Below are 22567 nucleotides of genomic sequence, written 5' to 3'. Positions count from 1 at the left end.
ACCCCCCGTGCTAGATGGACCTAAATTCAACCTTGAAAATTAAAATCAAGAAGCCTCAAAACCATTTATACCATTGATACAATTAGGACAAGCACAAAACTGTCCACTAGGAAAACATTCTATTTAGACAACTTAATGTGACCCTCTAGAATTTAAGATACTAGCCAGTAATTATCATGCACTTTTATATAAAATTTATCCTGAAGGCAAGCAATTTGATGAGTCAGTTACTATTTGCTTTTGCTATAATATACAGTATGGTAGTTTGTTGCTTCCTTGTTATTTTTCCTTTATTTGGGGGAAGATTAGTGTTCCTGTACTGGGAAAGGAGAGACCCAAACCTAACGACAAATGCAAAACCAGAAAAACGCCAAAATACTGGCAAAGTACTGCTGAATTGTGACTACTTTATAATCCTGCATTACAAGAAAGCACCTCTGTAAGAAAACTGAACTTTATGCAAATTGTCAATAGTGATGTTGGAGTAATCTAATCCAGTGTTTCTCAACTATTGGAACTTGAAGATGTGTGGACTTCAACTGTCAGAATTCCCTATGATGGGTAGGAATTCTGATAGTTGATATCAACACATCTTAAAGTTGCTATGGTTGAAAAGCACTGATCTAATCAGTTCTCCTAATTTGTGGCAGTGTGTGTTTTATCTCAAAGTTTATCAGTAATAAACCTGGCAACAAATCCAAGAACTGATTTGCATGTAACTGATGGAATTCTGCTTTTTTAGTGTTTGAAATGAAGATTCGTTTAACAAGAATAAACTATTGTAAAACCCTCCATTTCAAAATAGGTCCTCAGATGCTACCCAAATATATGTTGCAAGTTATTTTCTTCTTTCTACTCCCACAATAGTCCTGAAAAGACTCTAATGAAGCATATATGATTTAAAAATACAATTTACCTGAAAATGGAGGTGTACTTTTTCCATCTCCACACCTAAGAATTTAGCTTTAATATCAAAGTCACCCACTTCTTCACCAGGTGTAATTTCAAACATCACATTCTTAAATCTATGAAGAGAAGAGAAAAATAATCATTTGTAAATAGAAATATATTCACATTACAATGCTAAGGGGTTAAAACCAAAACACTTCTGAAAAATGACTCATTTAAATTCTAAAATGAAAAATCCATTTGAATAAATAAATCAGCTATACAACACCTACTGATTAGGCTGAAGTTCATCAATTTCTAGAATAACTCCCTTTTCATATAGTCTTGCTGCTGTGTATTTCAGTGAAATATTTTTCAGTTTGTTTCCACTTTTCTCCTCTTGCTTTCCATTTAATTTAATAGATCTTCGTGAATTTCTGTAAATTGAATCAGATAAATAAATGTTAGGCTAGTCACAGAAGAAACATGTTTTCCTTTTGCTAATAAACACAACACTAAAATAAATACAAATGTTTTTATATTCAAATTTTTTGAGGAATAAAGGCACTCACAAGTTATTAAAAGGGGAATGTCTGTTAATAAATTAATGAAATGAAAATAAGAAAGAGTTGATGATCGTTACCTCCACCCTCATTTTATGAGCCAGGATCTTCCTAATGTCTTGATGCCTGGATGAAATTTATGTATTTATTTAATTAATATGCTGCCTTTATTTTATATATAAACAATTCAAGGTCGCAAGCAAATCTAATGCTCTTTCTTCCTCCTATTTTCCCGACAATAACCCTGTGAGATAGGTTGGCCTGAAAGAGAGTGACTGACCCAAAGTCATCCAACTGGCTTTGATTGCTAAGCTGGGACTTGAACATAGTCTTCTGGTTTCTAGCCTGGAAGCCTTAGCCACTAGACCAAGCTGGCATTGGATATGCAAAGAACTGACCTTGTTTCTGGACTTTCAGGGAAAAAAAGCTGTGCAATAATAAAGATAATTAATTATGGGAAATGGGACAACTTGCCACAGCCAACCTGCTGTTGCCAACTCACCATGGCCAACTTGCCGCAGAACAACTCGCTATGGAACAATTTAACAATTCTATTTAATTATTTAAAATAAATAAAAATTATTTTAAATTTTTGCCATTCACATTTCATTCTGTCCCTCCTTTTGCACACTTTCTTTAAAGATTCTATTCCATCATTTCTTTGATATTAGTGTAACTCTGGTCCAGCAGTGAATTCTCCTGTGGTGAGATGGCCATGGTGAGTTGCCCTGCAGCAAGTTGGCCGTGACAAACTGGCCATGGCGAATTGTCATAGACCCTGAATTATGTGCTTCAGGAGTATAAGGGGTAGGCATTTTTTCCGGTCTGTGGAAGGGAATATATTCATTAATAATATTTTGCCCATCTAGGACTATGGGCAAAATATTGTGTCCCATAACAGTGTAGTTACTAGAGAAATATTTTGTTTTTAGATTAGAAATCTTAAAGACATAATTTATTTGGTTTTGCAAGGCATGATACATTCATTCCCTCTTCTTATTTGCTTTATTTATAACGGCACTATCAGTGATCAACCATTTTGGTACTGAATTTAAATTGTAAATTTCTTCAATATTAATGCAATGTGCCCCAGAGCCTGCATCTAAAGCAGTGGTCCCCAATCTTTTGGGCACCAGGGACTAGTTCTGTGGAGGGTGTTTTTTCCCACGAACGGGGAGCATAGTTTTGTGAGTTGCCTAAATCTTGTGCATGCACAGATGGGGCTTTGCTCACTTGTGTGGCGTAGTTCCTGGAGGGCTGCGGACCAGTGCTGGTCTGCAATGCAGGAGGTGGGGACCGCTGATGTAAAGGACATAAATTGACGATCCCTGCATAATACCAGCTTCTAGAAAAGATCACTTGCTTTACATATGAAGTTGTTTACTTGAAAGCATTTAGAATATTACACCAATTTCCCAAACCTTTTTGATTCATAACACTCACAGTGTCTCCATAATTTTTTCACAGCACCAAGCTGTTCTGTATTAAAATATGCAGCCATCCATATAATTATGAAAAATAGTCTCAGCATCGCCTAAGTTGAGAGGTTCCTCAATGTCTTTAAGATTTGTTTAAATGTTTAAAAGGTTCAGTAATTTATTTTCTAACATAAAACAGCATAGTTTTGATTTTTAATAAGGTGTAACAGGTAACAATAATGCAAACATTTGCCATAGAAAGTATTTTCTTTGTATATGAAAATATTTTACTCACTTTCTTGTCAAATTATCTAAACATGTCTTAATGTAGGTATTGTAATAATTTATTTGATCTTCATAAAAAGCTTTCTTGGAATTGAGTGCATTCAGTGTCTGCTGAAGTTTTACCAACTCTGCTTTTCGATGTTGTCTGTATCTTCTTTGATTTCTGATGTCCTAAAAAATCATTTCAAAAGAGGAAAATTCATTTCCAACCTGGATTTTTTTAAAATCTGCAAACAAACCCTACCTTAGAAAGCTGCAAGAATAAAGTAAGGTTTTAGGAAAAGGAATGATAGAAATCTGAAGGGAAATTTCTGTTGCTAAGCAAGACAGTTATTAAATGAGTTTTGCTCCGTTTTACAACCTTTCTTGTCACAGTTGTTAAGTGAATCACTGCAGTTAACTTAGCAATATGGTTATTAAGTGAATCTAGTTTCCCCATTGACTTTCCTTGTCAGAAGATCACAAAAGGTGACATGTCCTATGGACATTGCAACTGTCATAGGTACAAGCCGTTGGCAAGTGTCCAAATTTTGATTATATGACCATGGGGATGCTGCAACGGTCATAAGTGTTAACAATGGTCATAAGTCATTTTTTCAGTGCCATTGTAACTTCAAACAGCCACTAAACAACTGGTTGAAAATCAAGGACTATTTATATTGGCAAAGCAATTGTTCATTTATTTATTTAGGAAATTTATATGACCACTTGCTCACTCATCTCTAGGCAGCTTATAAGCAATAGGAACACAATATAAAAAAATAATCTCCTTATCCAAACAAAGCGCTCATTGTGATGCTATATAATGTTTAATTTCATCTAGACATAACCAGTTTTCAACACTGAGATTCAATACTGGTATTTAGGAAGCAAGTAATTGGGACATTTTGCTATTATGGAGAAGCTGAATACACTATACTTTCTACATGGTAACTACAAAACCATCCTTGCACTTTAAAAATGAACACTATGTATGAATCTTTACAATTCAGGCAACTGAATTAAACATTGAAGCTGCATCATGTAGTTCATTACCACAACTGTTTTTTTTAAGTATAATTCAGAGAATAACCCACTAAGAGTCATTGCAGGATGAACTTGCAATCAAATTAAGTTAATAATAAAAAATTATATATTTAAAATTCATGAATAAATATCATATTCAGATATCCAACCCTATCATTTCTTTAATTTAGGTTACTATGAATATTTCATCGATGCTTACATTTCACTTTACAACATGCTATTTTATTCAAAATGAACATATTATATTCAAGATGAAAAAAGAAAATGATTGGAAAAATATAATAATATTGCTACAACCTTGGCTATTTCATTGATGATTTCTTGATATTTGTTTTCAGATGAAACCAGCCCAGCTTGTTCCAATGTTCGCAAGTTTCTTTGAATTTTTCTTTTCTTTTGTTCTAATGGCAATTGCCCTTCTTCAAGGATAGATTGACTATGTTTCATTTTCTCTGGTGTTTTAGAATCCAAAATTGCACGTTTTTCTATTATTTTCTTATGTTCCGTTTCCTAAGAAAAAATAGCAAGATAAGTAAGATTGCAGGTATATACTGTATTTATAGGCAGAGAAAGTTTACCACCATTTATATAAGCAAGCTTATATGTTCATATCAGAATTAAGAATTTCATATTCTATATTTTCATGAATACACAAAACCAATACATCTAACAAAAACATTGGGCAGGGCAAGGAAGATTCAGCAATAAAGACAGATTTTGTGGTGGTGTGGAAACAGAGAGAGCTGTGGCATTTTTACATGGCTGGCTTTATTCATATTTCTTCATATCCTGCCTTTTCTGGAGGTTAAGATGACTTCCTTGACATCCAGAAGAAGAAAACTTTCCTCATTTTATCCTACAGCAATCTGTGTGCTTGTTGGGCTGTGAATGACTAATCAAAAATCACCTAGTGAGTTCCTGTGACTGAGGGCAGAGTTGAATCCGGAATGCCTAGCTTTAGTTCTTAGTTCTTACCTCTACACTGGTTTGCTTAACAGGAATAACTCTTTTTAAAAGTGGTTTAAAAAACAAGCCTGAGGCAAGAAATATTTTTAGTTCTATTATTACAACACAAATATTTCCTAACAGATAGATGTAGCATGCAAGGAAACCAATGTAGTGGTTAAGAATTCATTATGCTCCTCAGATTTCAACACATGGAAGTGAAAAATGGAGAAAACTTGGCAGAAATAATGATAGAAATTCTGGCAGATGCCCTGGAGATAAACAAAGAAAAAATGATGGATGGTATAGACGAGATGTTTCGAGTCTATACAGGATATGCAGTGAGAAACAGTCTCCCAAGAGAAGTTCATATAAGACTCACTAAGAAAGCAATTAAGACACAAATATTACAGAAGGCAAGAGATAAAAAACTGGAATATAATTAAAGAATGGATAACATTAAGAAATTCTAAATTATTGACTGTAGAAGGACATGATTTGTTGTTGGGATGGCACTCTTTTCTATGATACAAGGGAACTAAAACACAGGGGTATTTTAGACGACATTATATACATGATGCTTTGCTATTAAATTGGGAGAAGATTAAAAGGCAACATTATTTAAAAATTCCAGTCTGGATATCAATTATTGAAGCCTTTTCATATCCAATAACATACAAAAAGGAACAAACAGTTAGATATGGTGAAATATTGAATGCAAAGGGTGAACTTAAATCTATGCAAAGACTGGAACAGCAGGGTATAAAGATGAATTGGTTTTCATATGCGCAAATACATTCTAGATATGATAAAGATCTTAAAATGGAAGGTTTCCATGATAAAATGACTGTTAGATAAAATGTTGATAGGTACAGATGAAAAGGTAATTTTAAAACTATATGGATATTTATTAGCAGTTAAGCTAGAAGAAGGACAAGTTAAAGAATCTGTGATGGCTTGGGGGAAAAACTTTGGATTTGGGATTGACTTAGAGAATTGGCAGAAATTGTGGTCTCAAAATATAAAATGACAATGTCAACAGCATATAAAGAAAATTTGTATAAGATGTTTTACAGGTGGCACCTATTCCCGATGAGAATAGCCACAATGTTCAAGAATAAATCGGAAAAGTGTTAGAAATGTCATCAGATACCGGGTTCATATTATCAAACCCAAAAGAGGAATGGGTGACGCCGCACGTGCCAGGTGACATGGCACTTTGGACATGGATGCCATCGGTTCTCCATCACGGAGATAGATCAATATGTAAAAGCATGTAAACATAAATACTGTGATGCAGCTCCTGACATTTTCTCAGAATGTTTTTGATCTTTCTATCCAATCACATATACCATGTTGAACGGGAAACCTCTCACTAGAGAAGCAAGTAGTGGCATCCCTATTTTCTGAGCTAAGGGAGACTCTAGCCAGCAGGGTCTGAAACTCTGCTGACAGGGTTCTGTAGTTCACCATGTCTGAAAGTCATCATGTTAGGGACGGATAAGCTATTGGGTCTAGGGAATCATCCTGCACTGATCACATTATCCTAGCTTCTAAACGAAGGGAGAAGAGTGCTAATCTAAGTTATTAGAAATAGGGCAAAATAAGCACATAACATACTTGTTATTCAATTATTCTCCAGAATGGAGATGACTACTTTACTTTAAGAATATATTCGCAAATGTGTTTTTTACAATATTATTTCGGAATTGAAATGTCCAGATACATACAAAATGGAATGGTTACCTGAAGTTCAGAAGCTGGTATTTCCAGAATTTTTGCAAGTGACTCCCCAGGCTGAGCTTGTATTACGTCCATAATTAGCCTTTTTGTTCTTAATGAAACAATCAGAGAAATTGTGATTAATGGATAGTGATTAAAGACTGCTACATTATTTTATATATAGATATCTATTCGGAAATAATTCTCACTATATCAATAGAGTCCTCCCATATAAGTATGTATCCTCCCTGAGGATTACTATATAAGACCTAATGGGAAAGCCCACTAACTTGATGTGAATATATAATCAAAAGAGAAGGCATAGGTATCTGAAGGCATGAGGGAATGCAACCTATCCAGGCAAAGAATTACTAAATGAAATCTAGAAGTGATGGCAAGCACTTTCAACACTATGAATATTCAAACTACCATAAGTCAATCTATTCTTGTTTAATTGTGGCTTTATGTTGATTGATTTCTGTAGCATGTTCTCTGGAGATGTATGTATGAGCCTTCAAATCAACATTGACTCCTGGAACTGCCTGCACAACACCCTGGGGCATGACTCACTTAATAACTGTCTTGTTTAGCAACAAAAATGTTTGGCTCAATTGTAGTTGTAAGTCGAGGACTCCTGTATTGCTTTTTCCTTCTGTTGTTTATGAACTGCAGTTGTCATGCTTTTTAAGAATAGCATGATTTGTTCACTGTTGTCTTAATGAAAGTCCTCATATTGAAATACTTTAGATTAAGTGTAAGAGTATAATTCTGCCTCTTATACATGTTATATCTGGCAAAAAACTTTGGAGTGAAATGGTAAAATAATATTCATTTTTAAAGTAATTTTAACTAAAAGTTTTACAAAGAGCATAAAATCCAACCCAAACTAATAAAGAACAAAAACAGCAAATAAAAAAGAAAAGTATAGAAAGAAAGAAAATAGAATCTTCTGATTTCCTTTGCTTCAAATGTAATTATAAAATTATCTCATAGTTTATGTGAAAGAAAGCTCACTCTTTTCTATTCAGAGATTATATTCTTGATTATCATACAGAAATGTAATGTGTATACATATACAGATTAGGTGTGTGAAGAATTCCAGATTCCCAACACAAAAAGCTATCTGGTACAGCATAGCATCTGTCTGCAATTCCTTAAGGCTGTTGCATCTTTTCCCAGAATTGTGCAGGTGCTGCAAGGGGCAGCTGTGAGATCACAAGGAAAAATTAGAGCAGTAAGTAATTGTAAACAGGTGCTGTATTCATGCTCCCAGACACTATAAAGAAAGCACACCACACGTAGATAGAACATAGATAGAACATAGACAGACAGATCAATCACAACTCATAGAAACTCCTTCTTTACTAAGGAGTAAATAGCAGCAGACCTACTAAGAAGTAAATAGCAGCAGTAGAAGTTAATTTTCATCATATCCCCACAGAAGAAGGTCTCTGTACATTAAAAAAAAAGTACTTTAAATATTTCTAACTGTACAAATCCAAGGCAGATGTTTCCTCTGGTTTCCTGAAAGTCTAATCTATGTCCTACTGCCCAATGTCTTTTTCATGTAACTTTATCATGAAACCACTTCAGTGTTTTTTCTATGAAATTTCCAATAGCCTTTTAATTTAGAGAGACAGCCAAATACCATCATACAAATTCAACACTGCACTTAATAACAAGACAGGAATTAAGGAAATTCCTAAATATGTATCACTGTGCATTTGTGATTTTAAGAATGCTTATAAAACTCAGTATTAAACCTACTATATAGCAATAGCAATAGCAATAGCAGTAGACTTATATACCGCTTCATAGGCCTTTCAGGCCTCTCTAAGCGGTTTACAGAGAGTCAGCATATTGCCCCCTACAATCTGGGTCCTCATTTTACCCACCTCGGAAGGATGGAAGGCTGAGTCAACCCTGAGCCGGTGAGATTTGAACCGCTGACCTGCTGATCTAGCAGTAGCCTGCAGTGCTGCATTTAACCACTGCGCCACCTTGGCTCTTATAATACTACCTATTGGACTTAAATAATGTTTTCATATACATACAGACACATATATTTATTACTGCCTAATACTTCTTCTCAACATGTAGTCAAAGTCTACATAAAGATTTTCATGATTATTAGTAATTATTACTACGATTCATTGACAAAAGCCTTTTCAATACCATATATTTTAAAAACATACTTTATCATTAGGCCCTTAATGTCTTGTTCTTCCCCTTCCCGCAAATCATATTTCCTGGCCAGTGAAAGAGAAATTTCTGTTTTAACAAGTTGATTTAAAGTATTTTCCTTGTTAGGATCATTGAGATCAATAGCTCCTTCCCCTGCAGAGAAAAAAAAAATTAGTGCTTCCAACTTTTTGCTTATGAAGTTAAAAAAAAAAATGCAAAATCAGAACAAACATAAAGACAACACTACATAGATAATGCTTACTTTAAAAAAACTTTTCAATGACTGAAAAAAATTCAGGAAGATTTTGTACATGAACTACACAAAGTATATTTGTTGTTCAATTACTTAAACATGTTATTCTATTGTGGATAGTTATGGGAATAAAAGAGGTAAGAAATTTATAGACAACTCTGACTCTATGCTACATGCTAAAACAAGTCATTCTGTGGATTGCTTTTGTTAAAGATTTGGCTAGCATACACACAAGATGCTGGAGTTTCCCTGGCAGTTCTCATACATATGATTTGATATTATTGGAGAGCTGTGAAAAAATACAATTTTCATTTTTATTATCTTAAGAATCTGAATTATCTGTAAAGGCATTTAACAGCTTGCACAAATGTACCTGTGCTTTTTCTAATAATTAGTTCTGGCATTAACTTTTGGTTTTCATATTCATGTATGCATGTACACATATGTAGCTTACTTACTTTTTAGCTGGCAAAACACCAGATTAAAAAAAAGAATCTAAAATCATATGCTGATAGAAAGGACGATACACCTACTGATTATATTGAATCATATGAGACTCTGTATTGCAAGTTCTAAATGGGAAACATACATACATACATACATACATACATACATACATACATACATACATACGGATAGATAGAAAGATAGGGAGAGAGAGAGGGAGAGGGAGAGAGAAAATGAATGAATCCTGGAAGAAATAAGAATGTTGAGTCACAAGTCTGTAGAGCGCATCTTACTATCAGCTTCTTTCCTAGCAGACATCTGCAGATATAGAGGAGAAATGTCTTATGATGCTGCTAACCAGGCTTCCAGAGTTAGACCAAACGTTAAGTAGAAAGTGGACCACCTCACAATCTTCTCTTTATTCATTCTGAACTTAATTTCATTAAATGTACCCTTTTCATGTTAAGAAAATATATGCATTCATCATGTTTTTGTCCAGAACTCTATGCAATGTTTTCGCATGTGTATGTGTGTGTGTGTGTGTAGTTGTGCAACTTCCACTGTAAAGGAAGGAAATACATTTTCAAACAAACAAATTTCCTGACAACTTGTACTAACTCAACAAAAATATTGTTCTAGTTTAACAGATATTGTTTTAAATCTATGCACAGGTTATATTCAATCTTTTAGTTGCCTTTTTGTGGTTTTTGTTGTATTATCTTACCAAGAAAAGTCTCTACATCTGGAACTTTCCCCAACCCTTCTAACAGTTCATTTAAGACATCATTTTGGTCTGGAGCAATGGCATCCTGATGTTCTAACAATAGCTGTAAATGAGATTATACTTGTCAAAACTATGGATACAAACCTTTCATATGCTAATAAATATTTAAATACATAACAGAACTAGAATGATAATACTATAAATGGAAATAAACACAAAACCAAAAGGGATACTAAAAAAGCATTTCAGGAGACTTGGTAGAAGTAAATGCAATATGCATTCATAAAGAAAAATGCAAAACCCATATTCATATGGAAGAAATTATTTCACATGAACAGGAAATAAATCACCCCATTCTGAAGTGTCCCTTCAATGCCATTTTAGGAATCAAGCAACCAGAAAAATTTATGTAGAAGAAATAAGATACAGTCCTAAAATAGATTCTTAATTTTTGGAATTGTAATTTATTCCACCGGTTTGCTATTAAAAACTGCTATTGTATATGCAAAAAATATATTTTTTATCTGAAAATAATATATAATTTTTAAAATTAATACTGTTCTTTTCTTTCATATTAATTGGATTTGGTTAATACAGAATTGTCACAATCCTAAAAACATTTGGCACTAAAATCACATACATTATTAGTCAATGAAACCAACATCAAATGTCTGATTTAAAGAATTCACTGAGAGAGGATTTTATTTAATGGTTTCCAATTCTCTATTACAAATCTATTGTTCCTACAAAATACCTCATTTCACAGTTGAGAATTTTAATAGATTTTGGATGGCATCTGCTGGCAGAAGAAACTATGTGCTAATAAAGTGTGAGAGGGCAATTTTTATTGTCCCCAGAACTGAGGAGACCCATAGAAAAAAATACAAAATAGCAGAAAGTGGGAAATTATTCTCTCTCTTCAGTGGAGGATTATTTTGTTCAATATGATTTGCAGCATTTCATCCTTTCTATTACGGGAATGGTTTTTTTTTTTTTTGGTTTACAATAGTGTCTTTAAAAATCATTGTTCTTGTAAAAAACAAAATGTTCTCTGGATTTCTATAAAGTTCCAAATGTATTCCTCAAAAATATTATGTATTTCAGTTTCAGGAAGTTAATTAACATGATTTAAAACTCAGGAATACAAAAAAAAGGTTAAAGGTCAAAAAGCAGGTCAAAATTTATTAAGCTTTTTAAACATTTAAGCAATAATCTCAACCAAATGTTTTTAGAAAGATGTGCTGCATTAACTTTTCAACCATGCTTTTTCTACAGTCAGCAAATATTAACACTATCAGAGGAACTATATCTATAACCATAAATGATTATTAGAGATGCAGATACAGTTTCTTCAACTGCCCAAATTATCAACCTTGAAAGAAATGTTAATTTATAAATATAAACAGAATGACCATCCGAACTGATTTCCTCTAATTAGCTTGCCTACAATAAGTAATTTTACTAGTGGTGTAAGAAATAAGAAGACCATGATAATGAATAACTTCCATTAAATAATCACTATTTCTCAAATTGTTATTTAACCACGCCCACGCCCTGAATATCATACCATTATAATTTTACAAAATCTAGTCCTGAACTTAAATTATCTGCCTATTGTATTAAACTCAGAACTCTGAAGATCAAATCTGAATAATTCTAATCTTTCAGGAGATTAAATATTCAGGCATTAAATTAATACACATTTTTATGTTGCAAACATAAACTAAGAGAACTAGAAATATTTTATAGAGATCTGAAATTAGGTTTTAGATGTTCCATTGCACCACTATAGTTCTAGTTTTCTCCTATTTGGGTTATCTATTATATATTTTTTGGAATATTTAAATAAGGCATGGTTAAAATGGTTATGTATGGAACCCAATTATCCTTTGTGTTCTTTTTAAAGATTTATGTATACATATGTAACAGGTCTTGTTTAAAACTAACATTCTGAAGAAGTATAAAAAAGAAATAAATCTGCTATCCAACTGTAATTCCTTTCCACTCTCTATGAAATGGATTGTACAAAAATGTAAAAATATAAACAGGTGTCCTATTCAAAATATAAACAGGTGTCTTTCCAAAACTTTTTACTAAGAATTCCTGCTCTTTCTCCCAATAATTGTTATATGCAATGATTGTCTTTGTTAACACTAAGAAAAAAAGAAAGTAACACAGTTCACCTTTTCTTTGAAAATTTATTGAATACTCTTGAACATTTCCTAATTTAAAGAATCCTACAGAAATGATTTCTTATTAATGTCTCCAAGTATTTGCTCAAATCTTCAGGTTATCACAGGAATCTAATTCCAATAGGAAAAAAATATTTGGTCTCTATCATTAAATTATACATTTTATATTTCAGATCCATAATGCCCAAACTTACAACTTTCTTTGCATGCACTTACTGAATGTGTGTTGATAATTTCTTCAATAGATATATATATTACTGGCTTACTAAGAGTCACCATATCAGAATATTCATCAATATTGAATTTTTCTTCAGGTTCAGGAACCTCACATGCGGCTTGAAAAAAATTTCTAAGGTGGAAAGAGAATAGAATTTCAGAATACTACATATATATGCCACCACTATCCAATTGGTTAAATGCAGGACAGGATAAAATGGTTATCCTATATGGAGAAAAAGCATTTAAAAATACATCTTCTCCTTAGTGTTAACTTAAAAGAGTCAATAGTAGTTTAATTAACTGCATCTATTTTCAGGCTTGTGGAAAAGCCAGAAAAAAGATGGGCTGCTTCAATGAACAGCAGAGGTGTGCTGTGCTCATGCAAAGGTCTGAATCACACCTGAGAAAATTCTGATACAGGCTCAGCTTTAAGAAGAATGCAGAATCTGAATGTTGAATATTAAGAAAATGAAATGTTATGAAAAGAAATGAAGATAAAACCATCTAGTTTACAAAAATATATACAGTGAGTGATGTGTAGAAGATATCCTTTCAATTCATGCTTTATAGTACATTAGATGAGTACCAACCTGAATTTCTCATATGTTTCGGAGAGATAACTATTCATGGACGAGAGATGAGCATTTTCCCCTTCAAAGAGATTATTTGATGCAGCATGTTGAAGGACTTTGGCTACACAACCTAAATTTCTCCTCTGATCAGAATGTATCTGCCCTCCAGCTGTCATGTCAATGATGTCAAAACCATCAGGTGCAACAATAGCTGGATTCATGAACCGATAGTACAGGAGATTTCCAACAATCTATTGGAGAAAGTCACTTTTAGATACCTCTACTTGGCATTTTTATTCACCCATTTAAACCCTACTTCTTAAACAATTGGTTATATACTACAAACCGGAAACAGAAAATCAGGAATAAAATCCAATAGCTTTGGATCAAACCTATGATGCGCATCATTACATCCCTTATCTGAAGATATAACTGATACCTATGTCTAGTATAATACTTAGTATGAGTTATTATAATACTAATAATAGTATGATTCTTATCATGCTACTTAGAGAAAATAAACATTCTCAACATTTCCAGCAATTATTTATAGGTATTTATGTAAGAATTAAGATGTACATAAATAAGAAAATGTGTTTTCCTCCCTAATAATTACATGCAAGAAAGGAGACTTATAAACATTTTGTTTATAAGACATTGCATGTGAATGGGTAGGAGGTGCTAATGGATGCAGATAATCTGCTGAAAGCCATAAATTATTTGAACATCAGTTGCATGAGAAGAACCATTTGGTGAATTTTAACTCTTTTTATAATGCCAAAAGCATTGTCTTTTCTTCTTTTCCTCTTAATTTATCCCACTTCCTTCTCCTTTTTTGCATCCAGTTCCCTTCCTTTCTTGGTACAGCTATTTATTCCTTTTCCTCTTTTCTTAATCCTATTGTTTCTTTCCTTCTCAAATCCTGGCAGATACAGTATATCTACCCACGTACAGACATGCTTATCTACCACTCAAACATTTATGGGGGACGAATCTTCAACTGATTGGCTGCAGCTGGAGTTGGCAATGAAGACTGATAAGGTGAAAGAGTAGGCATGAGAGTTTGTTCTGTTTTTATGCTGGGATGAGCAGAGGAGACTGTTTTAAATTCAGTGTCGTCATCCTTTTCAATAATAAAACTGTTTCATAATGATAAAAAAGTATTTTAAATAGATGCATTGATTGTTGCATTTTGTCAAAACAGTAACATGTAAATAAAATATTTCCCCCCAAATTAATGGGTGTGGTTAGTCTTTCTGATTCTATGTAACAGCTTTGCCTTTCCGAACTGTTATACAAATGGACTATAAAGGTTTAGTAATGAATACACACTCAATTATTTTCATCTCCCCCCCCCCCCCCCAAAAAAAAGCTCATTTCATACTAAAAAATAAGATAGCTTTCTTTGGCAGAGCAATCTAACAGCATGCAGGGGGAGCAAAGAGATGTCTAAATTAAAACATCCCATTCCATTCTTCTCCTTCTCTTTTCTTCCCTGCTTCATTGCCTTAAATGACCATATTCTTAGAATAGTAAGTTTTGGAAAAAACAACTTGACACCAAGAAATATCTTCACTATGATAAGAAATTTAGAGCTGAAATGAGCTTTTTACCTCTTTAATCATGCAACGTTAGAGACTTTCTAAAGGACAGAGCAAGAGCCAGTTTGATGTAGTGATTACAGCAGGGATGGGCTTCAAAAATTTCAGCAATGATCTCTTTGCCCAGTTGCTGGGTGGGCGTGGTCATGGTGGCTGTGGCCTAGTCAGCCCCCTGTACCATGGCAGGGGAGCTGGTTTCACCTTCCCCAGGCTCCGGAGGCTTTCCTCAAGCCTCTGGGAGAGCAAAAACTGTCCCCCCTGGGCTCCGGAGGTCCTCTGCATTGGCCCTACCTTGCATCCAAAATGAGCCATGTGGAGACTCCTGGGAAGGGCAGGGTGGGTGGGGTCAGCCAGGGGTGGGATTTGGAGGTTCTCCAAACCGGCCATAATGTTAGCAACAGGTTCTCCCGAACCTGGGCGAACCCATAGGAGCCCACTCCTGGGTTAAAGCATCAGATTAGAAACTGGAGACTGGGAGGCAATGGCAAACCCCTTCCCCCAAAAACTCTTGCCAAGAAAACTCCAGGAACTAGTCAATACTGACTCAAAGGCACCAAAGAAAAAAAAGAAAAGAAAAAGAGTTATTGAAGCAACAAAAGCCCCACTTGAATGATCAGAGAGCTCAGACTGGATCTTGACTTATATGGAAAGCTAGAGTTGCATTCACGTTAATCTCCTAGAATTCATAGAAACTATAAAGCTGAGGGAACTGCAAGTTCTACCCTCTTCTCTTTTTGAACCCTTCACACATTCAGGCAAATGCCTAAGACTTATTGTGAAGCAAGTATTTTGCATGGCCTCAGCTTTCTAGGCTGGATGAAATATCACAGTGTCACTTTATACAAGCATTTTCAACCAAGACAAATTCAAGAAATTAATTTGTTCCAACTTTACTGTAATTAGAGTAATAAATTGTTTTTAAAGATTTATAGCTTTAAATAACATAGAAACAAAGTTAAAAATATTTTATGGCTTTTGTTTACATACTACTAAATCCTGCACCAAATCTCCCTTACTCACAACTGATAAAAATTGGCAGGCATTTCCTGTCATTTTGAGGGAGGACAAACATATGTCTAGTATTCTAGGCCTAAAACAGTTTTAATGTTGTTTGAAAACAGGAAAATAAATACCTTAATGCAGAAAATTGCAATTATTATTTGTAACTGATTACATTTACTTATATTCTGTGATCTAGAAAATATACTTTACTAATATGGAATAATGCATATAAATAATAACATAATTAATTTTAAAAACACACCATTCACATGAATATTAACCCACATATTGTATTATCAAAAAAGTTTAAGTATAACTGATCTTTATCTAAGAAATCAGTTTTCAGATAGAAAAATATTATATTTTTGTCCTGGTTCTCCTAAGTTATACTGTATCCAGTGCTAATAAATACATAAATTCCCTCTCGTATATTTAGAAAGTACAATGAAGCTGTTGAATCACCCTTGCAAATCTACCTTTAAAAGCTCATCTTCTGTTGCATCTGGGAATTTCTCATGAAGTGAGTTCTTCAGAACTTTGGCTATATATCTCAATCCATAACTACATGCAAAAACAGATGAAAAAGGAAACAAGTGGAAACTTGGGATGAAAAACAATATATTTAAGTCAACCAAAAAAGAAAAATAAAACATTGTATTTAAATATTTTAGAAATAAACAAAACAGGATGATATATTCAAAAAGAAAATACATTGTGAATGTTTTTTTCAAATCTAAAGAATGTGATTGGTTATAGAGATGTAAATACTTCCCTCTGCTGGTAAAATATCATAATAAATAAAACAACTAAGGAATTACAAAATAAGTTTGCCTTTTAATTAAGAGTTCCACCAACATTCTCAGAGGTTCCTGCACTTACGGCATTAAGTTCAGAGATGAGAATATGGAGGCAAGGACTTTATCGGTTACTGCTCTGAGACTCTGAATTGAGGATTCTAGTCGATTCATTACTTCAGGGTGTGCCAAGGCCTGTTCTGTTGTTACATCATAGGGTAATTTACTACAAAAAGAGAGAAGAAAATGATAATCTACATAGCACAGAAGAATTAATATTTTATTGAACATTTAAAAAAAATATACTTTAGCTATTTTATATGTTAATGAATCTGCTGGATTGATTATATAATTATTTGCATCACAGCTTATTTTAATAATAAAGGTAAAGGTAAAGGTTCCCCGTGCACATATGTCCTAGTCATTCCCAAATTTAGGGGGCAGTGCTCATCTCCATTTCAAAGCCGAAAATCCAGCGCTGTCCAACAGTGGCCGGCATGACTAAACGCCAAAAGCGCACGGAACACTGCTACCTTCCCACGAAAGGTGGTGCCTATTTTTCTACTTGCATTTTTACATGCTTTCAAACTGTTACATTGGCAGAAGCTGGGACAAGTAACGGGAGCTCACTCCATTACATGGCACTAGGGATTCAAACCACCGAACTGTTGACCTTTCTGATTGAAAGGTAAACACTGAAATGGCTTTCATTGGGTCTGCCAGCTGGGAGAATTTTTGCTTCTTGTCCTTTTGAGAAAGAAGTTCTTGTTATCTGCTGCTTTGTTCCTGCTTTGGTTTAATACACAGTTTCTCCCCAGGTTTTCTGATAAGTTCTGCCAGGTCTTCTGTGTTCTGTGATTTTTCTTCAAGGAGCTCATATCGAAATGTCTTAACCACTGAACCACCGCATCCCTTTTAGTATTTTAACAATGCTAAAGTGTTATTTTTCTGTGAACTTATTGAGACATCTCCAATAATCTTACAGATTGCTATGTTTCTGATGCATTTGATTCCACCACCAACCCAATTTTCTTTGACTACATCATATTTTCAATGCAATTTGTCCTCCAGTGTTTTTAATGGCAACAGCTCAATATACCAAAGTGTACAAGATAAATCTAAAACACTGAAAATAAATGTTTGCCTGATTACCACTAAATGTAAACTGCCAATACTTCTGATCATTTAAAACACTGAACTATACTTCAAAATGGGATTTTTCCATGTTTTCCAAATAAACTATTTTGATAGAAAAATAATAATTTAAATGGAAACACATTCTCACATCACCCATGAATTTCAAGATACATATGCACATATATGCAAAACATTTTAAGAAATTATCTTATATAATATTTTTAATGAGACCCAAAATTGTAATGACACTTCCAGGAAACAGCACAGCATCGGTATACTCAGGAAGTGGTTTTTTTAAAAAAATCTGAGAAAAAAAGAAATATTGAGACCCCAAACAGAATGATTAAATATCATTTATGCAATAAAGGGCACAATTGGGGCGAATCTAAAACATATGTATAATAAGACCTGTAATACATTTTTACAGAATCCGTATCAAACATATCATCCTTATAATAGCTGTGAATTAGTCTACTCAAAAGTATTTCATTTCTATGTATCAAACCAACAATGGTTTTTTAAAGGAAATTATTGTATTTTTAAAGTCTCTCTTTTGGGGCAGAAGGGCCTCATTCAGCAGAAACAAGAAGCCTTCAAGTATAGCAAAAATGAATTTCCACATCTGGAAATCATATTAAATATATAACGTATGTAAAAGTATTGCTGTCTTTAAGCATTTCATTCAGATAACAAGTTTTTTTTAAATGTCCAAAGATTCTGCACTCCATTGTTTTGGTGATGTAACTTCATCCTGGAGAAGTTCTATCTGTGTGGTCATGCTTTCACTATTTGAAAGCATATAATCAATCCATCAAATCAAAGATTATTTTTCTACTTATATAGATTGCATGGCCATTATGTTTTTAAATGTGTTGCATGATTGTCATTTACCACATTTTTTGAGATTAAATAAATACAATGTATTTTAAATCATCACATTCATTTAATGTCACTATTTTTTCAAAATAAAAAAACCCCCTAAAGTTGAAAAACCCCAAATAGACTTCCTAACCATTTACTACAGAAAAAAAAATCTTCAAAAGAAAAAAACAAGAAAGTCCAGTTGCCTCCTGAAAAAGCACCTTCGGGACAACCATGACCTGGATGACAGAGAATCTCTATAGACTTTTAGCTATACAATTTGGGATGGAACACCCTTTGAGTGGTGTGGGAATAGGAATGGATTTCCAGAGAAAAATGGCAGACTACAGGAAACAGGAGTGTTACTCGGTGACCCTGGGGACACAGATAAACCTCCAAATGCTTCAACAACCCCCCAAAAGGATGCAGATTATCAACTGTCTGCAAGGAATATAAATCCTTCCATTCCCCACTATCCTGTCAGAGGTGAAGAACCTTCATGGATGAGAAGCGAAATGTCTTCAAAAGAAATAACAAAAATTAAATTCAAATCCAGTTGCCTCCTGAAAAAGCACATTTGAGACAGCTATGACCTGGATGACTGAGAATCTTTACAGACATTTACTGCAGTGTTTCTCAACTTCGGCAGTTTGAAGATGGATGGAATTCAACTCCCAGCCTAGCTGGCAGGGGAATTCTCCGCCCATCTTCAAGCTTCTAAGGTTGAAAAACACTGGTTTACTATGTTTAATATAATCTTCCCCACTCTAGGGTTCTTCAAATATATTGGAATTCACATAATTTCAGTTGTTATGAGTAACCAACATTTTTTTCTTTGCTGTTTGTCACTTATTCTGTCATAATCCTCCTCTTTCATGCCAAATTTTGCAACAGCCCCTAGAGATACTGAAAATCAAAATCAGTTTTATTCATTTGTTGTGTACTGACCTGGCCTCTCCAGTTTGCATTTCCAGCTGGTTTACCCATGCTTTGTACACTTCCACGGGACTTGTATTGATGACTAAGGATTTGTCATCCATTATGTCCTTTACCACTGAGGACAATAACTGACGCAATGTGTTCTGCCCTCGTGCACCTCGATTGAAGCTAACCACCATCTTTATGACAGTAGGATTTCCCGTGACAATATCCTGAATCTGATCTACTTTAGAACTGCAGTAAAGAAAATTAGCAACGTTTATATTTTGACTTCAGACATCAAAATTGTATTTTTGCTATTGTAGTGAGGTTTTTTTTTCATGAATCATGTTTTTGCAAAATGCAAGAATTAGATGTAGGAACATTTTGAAATACAAATGTAGATCTATTCAATTAATGCACATCATTTCCCCTGAAGTTTACAGCCTGATCCTTAAAACTGCTTAAGTGTGATGCAAGCATCCTATGTTGAGCAACGAGAAACAACTTCCTACTTTCCCATTATATGAAAAACCCTTTATATTAGCTACACAAGTTTAAAGGAAATATAAGTTTAATGCATAGTTTTTCTCTATTGCTCTATTGTCCCTACTCATACAAATATTAAAAAGTGAAGAGAAATAACATGCATACTTTATTTCTTCTTCTAGAGCAGTTTTAAACAACTTCAGAAGTAAGTATTCTTCTCGTTGATTAGAAGCATAATTGTATAGTGTGAAGATAACTGTATCCATAAATTTAGTGGATTTGTTCTGGGGCATCTGGAAGATGAGCTTTGCCAGATAGGTTGGATTAGTCTGTGTAAAGAATATTAGAGTTAACAGAATGAAATATCCACATGTATTTTTCAATGATCGAAAATTCTCTTGTAAAAGTGTTAGCATTAGACTAGAAATTCCATTACTGACATAAAATATAGTGTGTTAAACTAATGCAGCATTCTAGCAATCTTTTCACCTTGTGTTAGTCCTCAACATACATTATATCCATTGTACCTTATAATCAGGGAACTAATATTTATTTATTGTTTTTATTTATTTATATCTCACCTTTATTTTTACAAATAACTCAAGGTGACAATCATATCTAGCACATCTTACTCCGCCTGTTTTCTCCACAACATCCCTTAAGTGAATTGAGCTGAAAGTGATTAGGTCAAAGTCATCCACTGGCTTTCGTGGATAGGGTGTGATTTGAATTCACAATCTCTTGCTTTCTAGTTGGTGCTTTAACCACTAGACTAAACCAGCCTATGACCATTTCCCAAAGTTATGGTCATTGCAGCATCTCTCATGTGATCAAAATTTGAGCATTTGGCAGCCTACCTGCCTACCTCCCTTTCTTGCACTCCATAGCCCCTACTGCCTGAATTGCCCATCATAGTTTTCCTGCTCCTGCTCCTGACCAAATATGCCCAGCATGGCCCTTTGTGAGGCATCTGCTGGCTGCACAGGGCTTTCTTTCCAAGGCTGTGCATGATGGTTTGGGAGAATTGAAGGGGAGGGCACAGCTGAAGGGGAGACAATCCCTTACATTTGAAGTATCCTTACCTAAGGACTGGTGGAAGTCACTTAACAATTGCAATGGGGTGTTATGGGATTGCCATCATTAATCAATGCAGTCAGATGATGCCACACTTTACAACTGAATCACTTAGTGATAGAAATTCCAGTCCCAATTATGGTTGTTAAGTTGATGACTACCTGTATATCATTGCCAGAACTAAATAAAATAACACTTAGATTTGTTACATACATTTCAATAAAGAGCAAAACTCTTTAGATACATGCTAATTTTTATTACCTTAGATTCAGTGTAGATAGCCAAATTTTCTCTCTCACTGCATAAGTAATTAAATCTCTTTTCTCAAATATAACTTTTTGACCTTTTCTAGTTCAATGAAAGAACCACCACTCTTGCTAATTTAAATGTCTGAGTAACCCGAGGGGTGGGTAATGATCCTTTGGTCCTTCAGTGATATGCTATCAGTGGGCAGCACCATGACAAAGAAATGAGGTAGGGGCTAGGTCAAAAGCTAATTAGATATTTATTTATCATGCATTTAATAATTCTCCCATCTGTCAGATTAATGAAAGGATTACAAGTAGCTATGGAGCCTGAGTTCATGTACCTCTTAAATGCACATGATTCAGATTTAGCGCACTCTGTTCTTTGCTAGAGAAAGAAGAATTCAGCCTTCCCAATATGTTTGTAATAGGTCATATTTCAATTCTGGATTGATCCTAAAAACTGCAAGTAAAAGGGTACTATGTATATACATAATTGAGTATAAGTGAATGTATGTGTACTTGTATTTGAAAGTACAAGAATGAGTAATCTTCAGCAGAAGAAAAAAGAGAAGATGAAATGTAGTATCCAGTTCTTTTAAAATAAATTTTGATTTGCACTCCGTGTGTGTGTGTGTGTGTGTGTGTGTGTGTGTGTGTTTTCCTAGAGGACTGAAGAGCTGGATTACATTATAATGAGGTTTGTTCAAATTGATTTGAATTGGTTTGGCTTCAAAAACTGCTATTGCCACAGCCAATAAAAAGGAAATCTATGATCCTCTGTATTATAAATTCTCAGTCACTGATTACTTACCTGAAGAAGGTAAAACAAGTGTTGATACGCTTCTAGTTTTTTCCTCCTCTCTTTGCTCAAGCCTTTGATGCCTTGCTTTTCCCCAGTTACCATCTCTTGCAGCTGGTTTTTGCTTTTCTTGTTCAGCTTCTTGCTATGTGACACAACATCCTGAAAAATGAAAGCCATGCCAACACTTCAAATCTGATATTTGG

The 22567-nt window shown here is 34.1% G+C and overlaps 1 protein-coding gene across 4 annotated transcripts in view; it reads right to left on the bottom strand.

The window, feature by feature from the left end:
* Positions 1-22567, bottom strand: part of IQGAP2 (IQ motif containing GTPase activating protein 2) — a 137057-nt gene that overhangs the window by 1040 nt on the left and 113450 nt on the right. For all 4 annotated transcript variants that reach the window (XM_032214429.1, XM_032214426.1, XM_032214428.1 and 1 more), the window contains 14 exons: positions 22374-22523; positions 20406-20569; positions 19782-20006; positions 16921-17061; positions 16518-16602; positions 13457-13689; positions 12864-12996; positions 10456-10558; positions 9043-9184; positions 6872-6959; positions 4478-4690; positions 3165-3325; positions 1182-1325; positions 917-1025 (listed from right to left, as the gene is read on the bottom strand). In XM_032214429.1, coding sequence (XP_032070320.1) covers positions 917-1025; positions 1182-1325; positions 3165-3325; positions 4478-4690; positions 6872-6959; positions 9043-9184; positions 10456-10558; positions 12864-12996; positions 13457-13689; positions 16518-16602; positions 16921-17061; positions 19782-20006; positions 20406-20569; positions 22374-22523 — 2091 coding nt within the window. The remainder of the gene's footprint in view (positions 1-916; positions 1026-1181; positions 1326-3164; positions 3326-4477; positions 4691-6871; positions 6960-9042; positions 9185-10455; positions 10559-12863; positions 12997-13456; positions 13690-16517; positions 16603-16920; positions 17062-19781; positions 20007-20405; positions 20570-22373; positions 22524-22567) is intronic.

Source organism: Thamnophis elegans, chromosome 3 (genome assembly GCF_009769535.1).
Source record: "Thamnophis elegans isolate rThaEle1 chromosome 3, rThaEle1.pri, whole genome shotgun sequence".
In the NCBI taxonomy this organism is placed as follows: Eukaryota; Metazoa; Chordata; class Lepidosauria; order Squamata; family Colubridae; genus Thamnophis; species Thamnophis elegans.
Note: the sequence above shows the minus strand (reverse complement) of the source record. Positions and strands in the feature narration are given on the sequence as shown.